At 40.5% G+C, this 14,213-nt stretch overlaps 1 protein-coding gene across 7 annotated transcripts in view; it reads left to right on the top strand.

Annotated features, from left to right (window-relative positions):
- Positions 1-14,213, top strand: part of mamo (maternal gene required for meiosis) — a 144,412-nt gene that overhangs the window by 85,138 nt on the left and 45,061 nt on the right. For all 7 annotated transcript variants that reach the window (NM_132704.4, NM_167387.5, NM_001201660.3 and 4 more), the window contains one exon: positions 3,747-3,907. In NM_132704.4, the coding sequence (NP_572932.2) occupies positions 3,767-3,907 (141 nt within the window). In that variant the 5' untranslated portion in view covers positions 3,747-3,766. The remainder of the gene's footprint in view (positions 1-3,746; positions 3,908-14,213) is intronic.

The following is a 14,213-nucleotide window of genomic DNA, read 5'->3' as shown; positions in this document are numbered from 1 at the left end:
AGTCGCTGCCTAGAAATAAAGTTGATGGTATGCTAAGAATTTAAAAAAAAAAATAATAATAATAATATTCAAAATCATATTTAGTTCATTGGTAATCTTATATGGTGAATTTATTTAACAGGTAATTTAATTGTATTTGTTATCTGATACAAGGTAAAATTATATTCAGTCATGAATAAAGTAGAACTTCTAAACAGTTTACTGGAAAACTAACGTGCTATTATTTATTTTATTTTATTTAACTGAAATATTCATTTGTACGAAATGATTTATTGCATTTTCCCACAAAAGGAGGCTTCAAACTCCACTCAATTGTGATCCTCTTATCTGCTAGAATTTGTTATAAATTTCGACATTAACTAACCGCTCACACTCTGCCGCATCTGCCAGTCCCGCCCACTTTTAAAAGCACTCGGCAATTAAGTTTATAAATAAATAAATCAAATGCAAATTTCTCCGCCAGCTGAGAAAAAAACAAAAACGCTTCTCATAAAACAAAAAGAAAAAAATTGGAAAAGCGGGAAAAGCGGGAAAAACAAAACATGAAAGGCAAAACGGCGGCGGCCTTCTTGTGGGTGTGACATTGAGGGGGCTGGGGGCAGGCGCCTCAGGTGAGCGGCCAAGCATGAGGAGGGAATGGCGTGGCAGAGGGGCAAAGGGGCAGAGATGAGCGGCTGGCCAAGAATCGTTGGCGGCTCGTCAGGGAGCCTTAATTAGAAAATTGCTAATAACTCATGCACACGAACAAATTTCAATATTAATGAGTTTTAGGCCAGCCAGCGGCTGCAACAGTAGCAGCAGCAGCAGTAGATGCAGCAGCAGCAACAGTAGCAGCAGCAGCAGCAGCAACATATGCTTACCGAGTTTAGAAACCTACAGCGACGGGGGTCTTTAATTGAAAAAACAGAGCCAACCAACTAAGAGCCTGGATGAGTAACCGCAACAGCATCTTGACCAGAACTGTGCACTGTGGGAGATCAGTTGCTCAAACGGATGATGGGGGAAGGGAGTGGTGAAAGGGGGAGGGCCCCTTTTTTTGTTGCCCGTTGCTGCCTGTCTTACGCTGCTCATTAACTTGGCTAAAAACTCTATAGGTAGCCGCCGCCAGTCATCATCATTTGACTGATTTAGTTGTCAGTAATGGTGGTGAACCGCCTGTCCTCGTCGCCCGCCACGTTCTCGTGCTTTCCCTCTCACCCACCCATTTTGGCCGTCTTTTGAGCCGATACCCCCGCCTTCCCCCTTCCCCTTGACCATAATTAGCATGCAAGCGGCATAAATCGCAGCAGCAGCAGCAGCAACAACAATTAACAGACCCAAATTGCATGCAACACAGCAGATTTTTCTCCATTCTTTTGCTATTTTTTAGCGGCTTTCTCTGGGCTTGGTTTTTTTTAGTTAGCTTTTTGTCTATATTTCCCCTACTTAGCATGCATTGCAGCCAGTCATTGACGTCTGCAACAGAACACGTAGGCAAAGCAGCGACAACAGCAACAGCAGCAACAGCAGCAGCAACAACTGTCAATTATATTAGTTGTTGTTACTACACACAGCGCTAATTCAAAAATCATGCGTGGGCAGCAGCAACACGCCAGCAGCAGCAGCAGCAAATGCAACAGCAGCAACATGGCCACTAGCAACTTCTCTTAATTAAGTGTCGACCTGCCGTTGCATGCAAATGGAAATAAAACAGCAAGAAGTTTTCCCTCTGCTGCTGCTGTTGCTCTTGCTGCTGCCGATGTGGCGACCTTTAGCCATTGCGTGTTGCCTGCCACTTGGGCCATAATTTCCAGGCCAACATTTTGGCTTTTCTCTACTCGGTGTGTGTGTGTGTCTGTGTGTGTGAGTGTGCGATCTTTAGCTGAATGGGAAATACTGCGAAAAGGTTAAGGAAACACAGTCATACGAAAAAGTGCTAAACAATTTTCAAATGTCTTGAGAACCAGTCGCGAAATAAGGAGTGGAAAAGCGTGGAAAACAATTTAGATTCAGTTGGAAATTTGTTGCTTAACTCAGACATTTGTAGACTTATTTAAATTTGAAGAAAAGCGGCAAACGAAAGCTATGAAACTGAGCTCTTATATGTTTCTATATATATATATATGTATATATATGTATTAATATCGCTAAATAAAAGATATAGCCTCGTGCTAACGGTAACTCATCAGCATAAACTCCAATTTTTAATGGCGTTTTTTATATGGCCAGCATATTTTTCTCAGTGCCAAGCTCCTATTTTTTTGTGCCCCACTGAAAGTTCGCACGAATTTTCCAACGGCAGGAAAATCCAAAAGAGAGAGAGAGAGAAAGAGAGTGAGAGAGTTAGAGAGAGACGTACATACAGGGAAATAACAAAATGCATGCGTAATTTACGCTTTACGATCGCATTGGCCTCAGATACAGATTCTAACTCCTCTATAATATCGTTATCGGTCTGCGAAATCGCTTCGAGGGGCTCCATTTCCAGGGGCTCACGAAAAGGGGTGTGCGGGGTGGGGGGGTGGTGCTCGTAGGGGGGACAGGGGGGGGGGGGTAGCCAGGGGCGCTGGGACCGAGATCCGTTGCATGCTGTGTGCCCGGTGCGTAGTGCAATAAATCAAAGTTTTATTTGTTGAAATAAATTCAGAGTTTATTGCTTCGTTATTATTTCTGTATTTTCCTTTTTTTTTACCTTATTTCTTTTTTTTTTTTGCGACTGAGATTTGCAGCACAACAACAGCAGCGACAGTTAGCCATCAAAACAGCGTTGTTTTGGCCGGAAATGTTTGCTGTTACCATTGGGGATTGGGGATTGGGGATTGGTGTTGGGTGCTCGCTGCTCGCTGCTCGCCTGGCAATTGCCAATTTCTTTGCGAGGTGGGGGCTTGCCTAATTTCAGATCGTTTCGTTGATTGGCCAAATGCTGGTCGTCGTTGGCTGCTCGATTAATTATTTAGCCATCAAACTAATGCAAACTGATGGCGCGATGTGGATGGACTGTTAAGCCGATTGAAATTGACTGCCAATTAAAGTAAAAGGATGAAAGTGCCTGGTTTTTTTTTTTATCTTAATGTACGTACAGAATATTTGAATGCATGCTGCATTAATCTAATCAAAGATATACAGTTGTAGAGTAAAGTGTTTAAACGGGAGCTGTATTAAACTATATACTTAAACTGTGGTTTCGAAAAATGTGAATCGAGGGGTTTTATAATCCGAAATATTGATTTTAGATCCAAAATATTTGTTGCCAGCAAAGTACTGTGCATGTTATAGCAAAAAAAAAAAACACTTGGATAAAATTGCTAAGTCAGCATTTTGTTATGGAAATAACGCAGTGACACGCCTAGTCACGCCCTCCGTGGCCCCCAATCCCCGCAGATAACCCCTAAATATATATATATATATTCTTTTTTTTTTTTGTTGGGTGGCAGTGACATTTGTGAACTCTGGGCAAGATTTCGCAATTTGTTTGGCATTTGTGCAAGCGCTGTGGCATTAATTGCATCTAAAGATACCGATACAAAGATACACCTATCTGAATGCATGTATCTGCCGTGCGGTGCGATTGATTACGCAATTTCAATTAGCGGCAATAGCTGCAACCGCAAAACACCAAATTAAGAAATTACTACCACTTTTGATCGCGAGTCGAGTCATTCCCTGCTGCATTCCATACGCTCGCTCTTCGCTCATTTATTTCATTCATTTATTAATGTTAATGCTAATATTATTATTATTATTATTATTATTATTATTCTTTGCAGCAGCGTAAGCTGTCACCGACATGGGCAGTGAGCACTACTGCTTGAGGTGGAACAATTACCAATCCAACCTGTTAGGGGTGTTTAGTCAATTACTACAAGACGGGAGCCTGGTGGACGTCACACTAGTTTGTTCAGAGGGCACATCCATCAGAGCCCATAAGGTGAGTACTCATATATGTATGTACATCTAAGTAGTATATATATTTTTGAGTGAAAGAATATATAAGATGTCCGAGATTATAGGTACGATTTTTTGTACATAAAACAGAAAATATCTTTAGCCAATAATGCAATATCACCGAAAAGAGGGTTTTTTTTTATTAAAACTTGACTGAATTAATTCAAACAACTTAAATAACTACTGTATTGTGAAGCCAATTACCATTTCTAAATATCTGGATAACTTTTTGGTGGATTTTGGAAAAATAAATTTTTGGTCAATTTTTGCATTTTCGGCAAGGGGTAACATCATCAAAATTTGCAAAAAATGGCAAAAAATTAAATTTCTTTTTTTTTAATACAGTTCGAATAGGAATTGAAATACAAACTCAGCAAGGTATGGCATTCTATATTTGGATTATTATTACTAATGCTCTGGCCAAAAAACGGATTATTTTTGATCAAAAAATCAGAAAAGCCAAAAACTTGATTTTTACTTTTCGCTTTTTTATCATAATTCTGTTAAAAATGGTCACATTGGTAAAATTATAACTGTTTTGTGCAGCTAATTACCATTTCTAAATATCTGGATTAATTTTTGGTGGATTTTGGGAAAATAAATTTTTTGTCAATTTTTGCACTTTCGGCAAGGGGTAACATCATCAAAATTTGCAAAAAATGGCAAAAAATTAAAACTTGGAATTTTAAATGCAATTTAATTGGGAATTTAATCACGAGCTCAACGAGCTATAACATTATATATTTGGACCATTATTTCCGATTTTCTGGCCAAGAAACCTTTAATTTTGGGCCAAAAAATCATAACGAACGACTTTGTGCATAAATTGGATTTTTCAGAGGCGTTTTTTTTTCAACCTAACTTGGTCAAAAATGTTGCGAAAAGTTGATTTTCACTTGGAACCTTTTTCGACGTTCACTCGAAGAAAATGCCGCAAAGGCCTGGGAAAATCGAGAACGAGAACGCGTCAATTGTAACTGTAAAATGCGGAAGTTGGCGATCAAGGTCGATGCTGCAGTCGTCGCGTTTATTGCGTCTGTGTTTGTGCAGCGCCCCCCCGCTGCCCTCTTTTGCGAGCTGTGTGTGTGTTATTGTTGCACCTCCGTCCCTCTGTTTTTTGTTTTTTTTTTATTGTATTTTTTCCTTGAAAATGCCAGGCGCATAAATTAACGCAGCGGCAATGGCAGCAACAACAAGATCAAATGCAATTTACACATTTGTCAGTAAATTGTCAACTTAACGCGAGCCAAAGCAGCGACGCCGGCAGCGAATGTTGCTACTGCAACGGCAGCAATAGCAACAACTATTGCAATTGCTGCCTGCTTGGCTGGCAACATGTTGACAAGGTCAGCGTCTAATGGAAATTGACGGCAGTGCAACCGCAGCCATCTAGCTCTTCCACTTCCTCCTCTCGCCAAGTGTGAGTGCATAAATCATGCGTTGCCCAGACGACAACAACAACAACTGCAGCAACAGCAACAGCAACAACTGCAGCAACAGCAACAACTGCAGCAGCAACAGCAACAGCAGCAACAACAACAACTTCGTGCTCACGTCTGTCAATTGAAATTCCTGTTAAATTAAGCGGAAAATATTTAACTGCGTTAACTGCGGCCAATGTGGCCAGTGTTTTCCTACACAAAACTCGACTTGCGTCCAACAGAAGAAGCAGTGATGAAGTAGTGTAGTAAGTAGTAGTGGCCCGGCCTTTTGATAAAGTTATTTCTGAATCTGGCCGAGGAAAACTGGTAAATTGTTCAATTATAAATGTGCATCTCGGACACTCGGAAAACATTTTCATTAGCCGCGAGTAAGGGGGAAGCGACGTTGATTAGAATTGAAAATGAGAATGGGCATGAAAATTATCCGAAGACAGGGCGCTGCAAACTGGAAATGCCAGCGGTGAAAAGTATCTTAACAAATACTAATTGACACTTTAGTTAATAATGTTCAATTTGGACATTATTGCAAAAATGCCTGCAACTAATAGGATAAGCATAGACATTTCGAAGTAGCTAGCTAAAATAGCAACCAAAGTATATAATTATTTATAAAAATTTAACAAATGGAACTTAGTAAAACATATTGTTGTTAATTGGAAATGAGCAGCACTTCAATCTTAATGAGTTTTGCTGCTTTTCGAAGCACAAACAATATCTAAATCTTTTCTCTGGTTTGAGCATTCAAACTCCCGAAAAAATGGCAAAAACAAAAAAAAAATGTAAAACTGCTCGATTAACTCATTTCCAGTTCAATGCAAAGGACATTCGGGTGGGTTCTTGCGACTTTCTGTTTACTGGCAAATCAACTTCATTAGGCATGGATGGCAGAAGAATGAAGAAAAGGCAAACAAACAAACAAACTGATGAGTTCATTTCCTTTTTAGACACATACGAAAAGGGGGCGGAAGGACGAGTGGGTGGAAAAGGCTGGGGGAAAACAGAAAGAATTTCAATTCAAGTAGGCGAAGGAAAGGGGGACAGTGCGCACACATGACACAGAACACAGGACATAGGACATAGGACATAGGACACAGGACACATGTCCTGATGCCTGGGCAAACTAATTAGCAAATGCACATACAGACCGGAGAAACAACTGTTGACGTTTTAGCTGAGGGCGGCAGTTGGATCGGCCAAGGAGGCCTCCAAGGATCCCAAGGATGCGTCGTGTGTGAGTGCCAGGACCCAGAGACCTCAACTGCCAATTACTTTTGCATATACATATATGCACATGCACAGACACATACGTATGTATATTGCAATATCGAGCTGCTTTCGAATGCCAAAACGAGTCCGCAGGCGCCTTGGAAATCGGCCGCCGAAACAAGGACACCACCAAAGGATGTTGGGGCCGAACAAAAAATTGTTAAATTGATTAAAAAGCAAAGTGTCGATGAACGAGGCAATGATGACAGCAGGCACTCAGCCACTCAGGCGGCGAGGAGTCGGCACAGGATCAGTGGCCAGGACATTCAGCCAGGCCAAAGTCAATTCAATGAAAAAGAAGCCGGCAGGGGCACAAAAAATAAAAAACAAAAAAAAAAATAAAAACGAACCAAAAACAAAAAAGGACGATAGCATCGTGCGGAAGGGAGGGTGGCATAAGTTGGGCGACAACCAAGTGATGGTCCTGCATCCTGGTCGTGCGTCCTGAAATGGAGCCAAGCCAAATATGCTCTCACGTGCGTGGAGTGCAGCTCACCGAGGGTGGCTCATAAACTTGTGGTAGCTTAGAAAAAATGTAGAATGAAAAGTTACTTATTTATATATCTATATCTACCATTTAATAAACAATTTAAATTGATTTTTTTTTTAATATTATATTGTAAGATTGGAGTTTGAATAGAACTATCAAATCGAATAAACTGGCTTGTAACAAAACGCAAGTACGCAAATGTTTAAAACTTTGAAGCGATTGTTTTCTAGTTTCGGTTGACAAAGTCCTTGATCTGCTCATTTTCGGTCGATTCCTGGGCATCATCGTGTGGAAGTGATTTTTTTTACCCACCATTTGCAGTTGTAGTTTGCCTTTTTCCTCCAGTGCTTCAGTGTGTTTTTGCCACAGGCTTTTGTCCTGTCGAGTGTGCGAGTTGTGTGTGTGTTGTGTGGAAGCGAGACAGGAAACGGGTGGAAGAGGGACGGATAGAGACGGGCGTCGGCACTTTAACTCAATTTGAGGCATTTAACGTATGCTCGGTTGATATTTGATGCGATTTGAGAATCGTTCGCAGCTGCCTCACATTCCCCACGAACTTTTTGCCCGTTTAGTGTGGCGTTTTTTTCCCCCGTATTTCCTTTTTGCGAACTAGCCGACAACGAAGCAGCCGAAAGGCAAACAAAGTGTAACAAATGTCGTTGCGGACAGGTCAAAAGGGGGCGTGGCGGTGGCAAGGGGGAGTAGGGGATATGGTTTGTCATCGCCTAACGTTGGCAAATGACTTTCAATGACTTTTCCCTAGCTGGCAAATTTCTGTTCAAATATTTGCAGCACCCAAAAAAAAAAATGTAATATTTTTTCCCAGTTTCGTTTCCTATTCTTTTGGAGGAGAAGTGTGTGTGTGTGTGTGTGTTGTCTTAAGCTGATTTGTTGGTCAGCTAAGAGTCTGATTGAGTTGCCCAGCCCCTCACCCTTTCACTCTCTTTGGCAAATTTGCATGGACATGGCTTCGATTGGGTATAACAGGGTGTTAAACAACATGCCAGACATGCCACAAATATGCTAAGCCGAAACACTTAACAACGGGCACCGACAACAACACATTTTTGACAAGACAACGGCAACGGCAACAGCAATGCAGCAACGCAGCAACAATTGCCGCAGCAATGCTGCAACTGCAGCAACTGCATTGGCAACAACAGCAACATGACGTGACCGCCTCTATTGACAGCTGCAACAACTTGCAACATATGTTGCAGGCCGGCAAACAATATGTGCCCCGCCAATTTGCTGGCCTGGCCCGTTAACATTAAAATCAAATGTCAATAAATTTGATATTTAGTCATTTTTTTTTTAATATTTGCGAGTAGCACGAATTTATAGTGGCTTAAGTTCATAAACAATTCAGAGCAAATGCCTTTAAATTTCATTTAAAAATCCATTAAAAAAGCCATAATTGTGCTTAATTTATGTGGGATTCGCACAGTGTTTAAATACAATTGAAATTTAATTGACATGTTTTATTTGAAAGGCAATTGACAACAAATTATTCTGATTTTGTATTTTTCAATTTAAGTTATAATTATGATAAAAAGATAAATATATAAATATTTAATGCTCGTTTTTTTTTTAAGTACCCACTTTATTATTATTTCATTCATTTAACTTGACATCAATGGAATTTTGATATAAAACCTTACAAAAACTGATTAAGAAAATGCCCAAAGAATGTACATAAATGCAAATCTTTTGGCACAGCCACGCCTTCAGCAAAAACCAGCGGAGAGCAAACACAATGGCAAACAGCCTCCCAGAAACAAATTTGTGATAAATTGTTTTGCATAATTTTGTAACAAGAGATTATTAATAAAACAGAACAGCATACACACGTAGTATAGCAGCTGCCGTTGCCCCACACACAAAATGCCAACTAATTGCGATTTTATGTTAACAACGCGAATCGAACAAATCGTGGAAAACCTAAAAACCGAAAGCCGAAAATTCAAAATCCAAAAAGCTGAGCCAACATTTATCTTTCATCGCTCATAATGTGGAGCAGCAAGGCGTGGGTTGATTTCATTTTTTTTTTCTGGTTTTATTATTATTTTTTTTTTTTTTTGGGGTGGGTGGGGCAAGTGCAATTATCATTTCAATTTTCATACAACCACCGCCCCCGCCCCCCTTCAATATGCCCATCGTGTTGCACATTGGCAACTGAAAATTGTCTTGCGGTTTTCACTTGGCCAACGTGGCGTATGCGTAATGTGTCGAGCACCGCCTGGCCATTGCGCATACGCCGCGTGGTCACGTACGCGACTCAAATGCGCTAATCCATCGAGACAGGCCAAACTACAATATAATTTGATAATTAACCACATAAAATATGTAATAACTACGAATGTGAATGCGAACAACGATCAGGTGGTGAATGGGTACAGCAAAACACGAATGGCAAAATGTCAAATATAATGGCAAAAGGCTGTGCAATTGGAGTGCGCCTGAGTTGCAAAGTGAGAACTTCAATTTCCTTTTAAAAAAAATGCCTTAAATTAAAACTGTAACTTATACAAAATCCTATGGCTAGCTGTATTCGTGCAGCTTATAGGAATATTGAGTTTCGCCTTAAAACCATAAAATGTAGGATCAGCACCACCATTCTAGCCGATGAAGCAATTGGCTTAGAACACGACTCGCATTACGTATGCCATAATTATCAATTAGTAATCAATTGATTACATTACAAACACACACACAAAAAGTGCTCGGGGGGAGGAAAAGCGCCGATACTAAGACAATGGACACCAGTAACAATAGCAAAAAAAAAAAAAAAAAAATGGCATAGAAGCAACAGCAGCAAGCCATAACTCGTATTTTTCGCTGCCGACGGCAATATTTATTATTTCTCCCTCTCTTTTTTTTCGGCCTGGGAAAAATCCAGCAACAGCAGCAGCGGCAACAGCAAAACTGTTAATTTAAATTGGAAAATTATACAAAAATATTCAAAACGCTTGTTGTTGCAGCGAGATTTTACATTCGAATCTGCCTGTTAATCTGAGTCGCTCTCAAACGTCACGTTTTCACGCGGCCAACTATGCAACAACACGGCAGCAGCATCAACAAGTTGCTGCTGTTGTTGCAGTTGCTGTTGCTGCTGCTGCTGCTGCTGCTGCAGTGGCTGTTGCTGCTTCAGTCGCTGCCTCAGTCAACGTCAGTGCAATCAACAAAAGCAATTCACGCATTCAATTAAAAGCCTTCAAATGTGACTTGCCGACATTTCTTTATGTTGCTCGCATTGCTGTTGTTGCCGTTGTTGTTGCCGCTGCTGCGGCCGAGGCATACATTAAAATCGTATAAAATTGTCATGTTAATAACCAATAATTGTTAATTTACAACACACACACGGACATGGATAAATACACGCTGCGATGCCAGCCAAAATGAAAAGCAAAATCGAATCAAATCGAACTCGTAATACACTGGCTATCGATGAATTTGTTTTAGGTGGCAAATGAAATTGAAAACATTGTAGAGTTTAATTAAAATCGAATTAACCATTCTAAAATGTATGGATTTTTTTTTTTACAAATCAGTTGATGTACTGCACTTACATGCATATCGATTGTTAGGGTATTCGAAAAGTGTGACCAGACGCGTATGTGCATGTGCAGTGTGCACTTGCATGTGTGCGTTTGGTTTAGTTTTTTGAGTTATTTGCTTTTTGCCTCGTTTTGGCATTTTCAGCATGTCCATTAACATTTTTGCCACATTTTCGGCTCCATTTATTCACTTTTTGTTATGCCTAAGTATGCGATTGTTGGCCAAAAGTATTTGAAAAATGTTGACAGGACAGACTGTGAAGAGATAGCTGCTGCAAATACATTTTTGTTTTTTTTTTTAACATATTAAACTATTTGTGTACATTTAAGTGGGACTTGACATTTCGTGCCCCAAGAAAAAAAGTCGTATTTAAAATTATTGAAATTGTGCTATATGATATCTAAGTGGGTTCCCTGTCATCTTTTCCTCATTTTAATTACACATATCGGCTCAAAAGTTGACGCAATTTCACTACACTTGTTAGCCTAACATGCAACAGATCTTTAAATACCAAGCAAGCAAAATAGCAATAGCAAAAAGCAGCGACAGCAAGCAAACTCAAATAAAACGTGCAAAAAAAAGAGTAAAATAAAATTTTTTATAATTAAAATTAACAACTTTTCTTGTCACGACTGGAAACAACGACGACGACGCTCGAAGCCAACTTGTTGCCTGTTGCTGTTGCTGCCTGCTATAATTATGCGCATTTTCAACAGATTTATATCTGGCTATCGCCTCTCTCTCTCCCTCCCTCCCTCTTCCCACTCCACCCCCCTCACTCAAGTCGAGCTGGAAACGCATACGGCAAAAAAAGAAAAAAAAATAGAAAAAGATAGCGTATCTCATTAGAATTGCCAGCTGTGTATGGGCTTTATAGATAGATATAGAAACCCAACTCTGTGTATAGTATATAATTAGTAATTGTTGCACAAGCCGCCTGCCAAAGCCATCCGCCAGCCCCTAATCCCCCCTCCCCTTCCCACACCACCCTTTGGGCCATCGTTCTAGCATTTAGACAGAAAGAGATGGAGAGAACGAGACAGAGAGAGAGAGAGAGATGACAGAAACGCAGGCCAGGCTAAATTAAAACCCAGTTTGAAGGTCAACAGCGACACGAGCTGCGTGGCCCGGCAACAGCATCAGCAATACAGCAGCAGCAGCAGCAACAACACCAACAGCTATAACTACAACAAATAGCAACAATATCAGGCAGTAAAACTATGCACAAATGTCTCGGCTCAAAATCTGACGTCAGCAACAGGAACTGAATCTGAAACTGAAACTGAAAATAATCGCGTTGCGCATGCGTTGGCGCTGATATTCGCATTCGCATTCGCATTCTCAATCCCTCGGATCATTTATTTTTTTTTTTTTTCATTTTTTCTGCTTATTGAAATCTTAGTGCTTTTTTTTGCAATTTTTTCGGGTGTTGGTGTTGCATAAAATAAGATTAATCACCGCCAAACAAAAAGTGCGGCCAAATGTGTCCCATTAATCAGCGAGTTTGTAGGAAACCCAAATTAAGTTGATGAGGGAACAAATTCAAAAGGAGAGTCAAAAGGAGAATGGCTTAACGGGGGATTTTATGTGTAGAAATCGTGGGCGATAATATGCAAACTAATGTTATAATTATTATCTTTGAATTATTTCATTCGCCAGTTTTAAAAAGCTTTTTTCTATTAATTTACCAAAGAATATCTATGTAAACTAAAATTGCCTTAATAAAATATAAAAAAAAAAAACGAATGGCACACGCCCGCTATCTCTGTCTTTCTCCAATCAATTCCCTCTCTCCGGTTATTTGTTGCATGCCACAAGGAACTCGTTACCAACTGATCGAATCGTATTTAATGTTACTGCTGCTCTTGTTGTTGCAACGCCAGTTGCATTGCCGTTGTTGCTATTGCCGTGCCCATAACGGTGTCAATTAAATTATGTTGCAGGCAACATTTTACAATTTGCAACAAATTGTTAACAGCACAAATCAATATTACTTTTTGTGTGTGTGTGTGTGTGTCTGTGTGTGTTAGTGCTGCGGCTCGGATTCTTTGATTTGATTGCGAAGCAACGGGACTTTCAGTTTGCAGTTGGGGCAACAATGCGTTGCGAGTTGCCATACATAATTTCTGCATGCCGCTTTTGTTGCTTAGCGTGGGATAATCCTTCGGCCAGCGAATGGCCTTCAAAATCACTCTTCATCACCTCTAAGCAGACCAAAGCACAGTCCCAAAAAAAAAACCTGCGTGTTTCTACAGGTATTCTTGTTCTCATATTCGGCAGGTCAAGTGCTGTCCTTTTTTGTTTATAAAGCATACTCTTTAACGGGGGTATATCGAAAAAATTCAGCTGTTGGCAGGTACAAAATGAACATATACTTATATTCTTAGAGTAAATGTATTTTGGAACATTTCAAAGGGTATCTTGAATGTCGCTATACCTTTGCCCCACCATCCTTTCTTCACTTCATTGGATCCGTGCTTTGTCCTTCCCTTCTTGTGGTCGTCTTGTTAGCTTCCGGTCCCGAAAAACAACCAACTCAGGTGACCACAAAGGCTGACCAGCAGCGATATACATATTTTCGTCTCACGCAATTGTTAGGCAATGACAAAGGACTCCCACCTGAGTGCTGGGCAGGATCTGGGCTCTGACCGGGGGTCAGAGGATCCGAAGGGACTGCGGAACCTGCCAGACGGACCTTCCGGGGCAACAACGGCGTCAGCTTTTGTGCGTGCGCCTTTGCTCCACACTTACTCGAGAATCAAGAATATGGAGTGATATACAAATTCTATATGCTGACCATTGGGCGGATATTATTTAGACGCTATTGTGTGGCGCCGTCCGTCGTTTTGCCAGCAGGGCTACCTGTCTCTACCTGCAATTAGCTCGGCCACAGCTGCTCAACCTGATCCGATATCCAATCTGATCGATGTGTGGACACACATCGTGGTCGAAAGAATAAGACAGCCGAAGTGAAGGCTTTAGGTTGGCAGAGTAATTAATAAAAAACCCTCGAATCAGTTATTATCTCTGATAAGTACATACGTAGCATATAGCGTAAAAGAAAAGTGCCGGTATTAAGTAGCTCCACCTTATCAATGCTAAACATACGCAAATCTGGTGTTGAATTGCGCGATAAATAACACGATTTCAGTTATTGACGAACATTTAGTGCTACCATTTTGACCTTATCTGTATTTAATGCGCCTGTGTTTGAGTAGCCATAAATTAATTACGAACAGTGTTAACAATGCAATCCAAACTGTAAGAAGAGAAAAAAAAAACCGCATAAATCTTTGAGAATGCGCATAAATTTGCATTGGCGACCTTGGAATCGAGTTGCTACGTAATGTCCCCCTCAATCCGCCCCACACAACGGCCGATTTCATTACTTAACTCATATACACACACACACACGCACGCGCACACACAGATACACAAACGAACCCGTTTATTATCAGATAACGGCACCGGTTGATAAAAGCTCACACACACTGACACCCAAAACTTTGTGCGTAAGACGCTTTTAAAGCAAG

Source organism: Drosophila melanogaster, chromosome X (assembly GCF_000001215.4).
Source record: "Drosophila melanogaster chromosome X".
Lineage (NCBI taxonomy): Eukaryota > Metazoa > Arthropoda > Insecta > Diptera > Drosophilidae > Drosophila > Drosophila melanogaster.
This window is presented reverse-complemented; position numbering and strand designations above follow the sequence as displayed.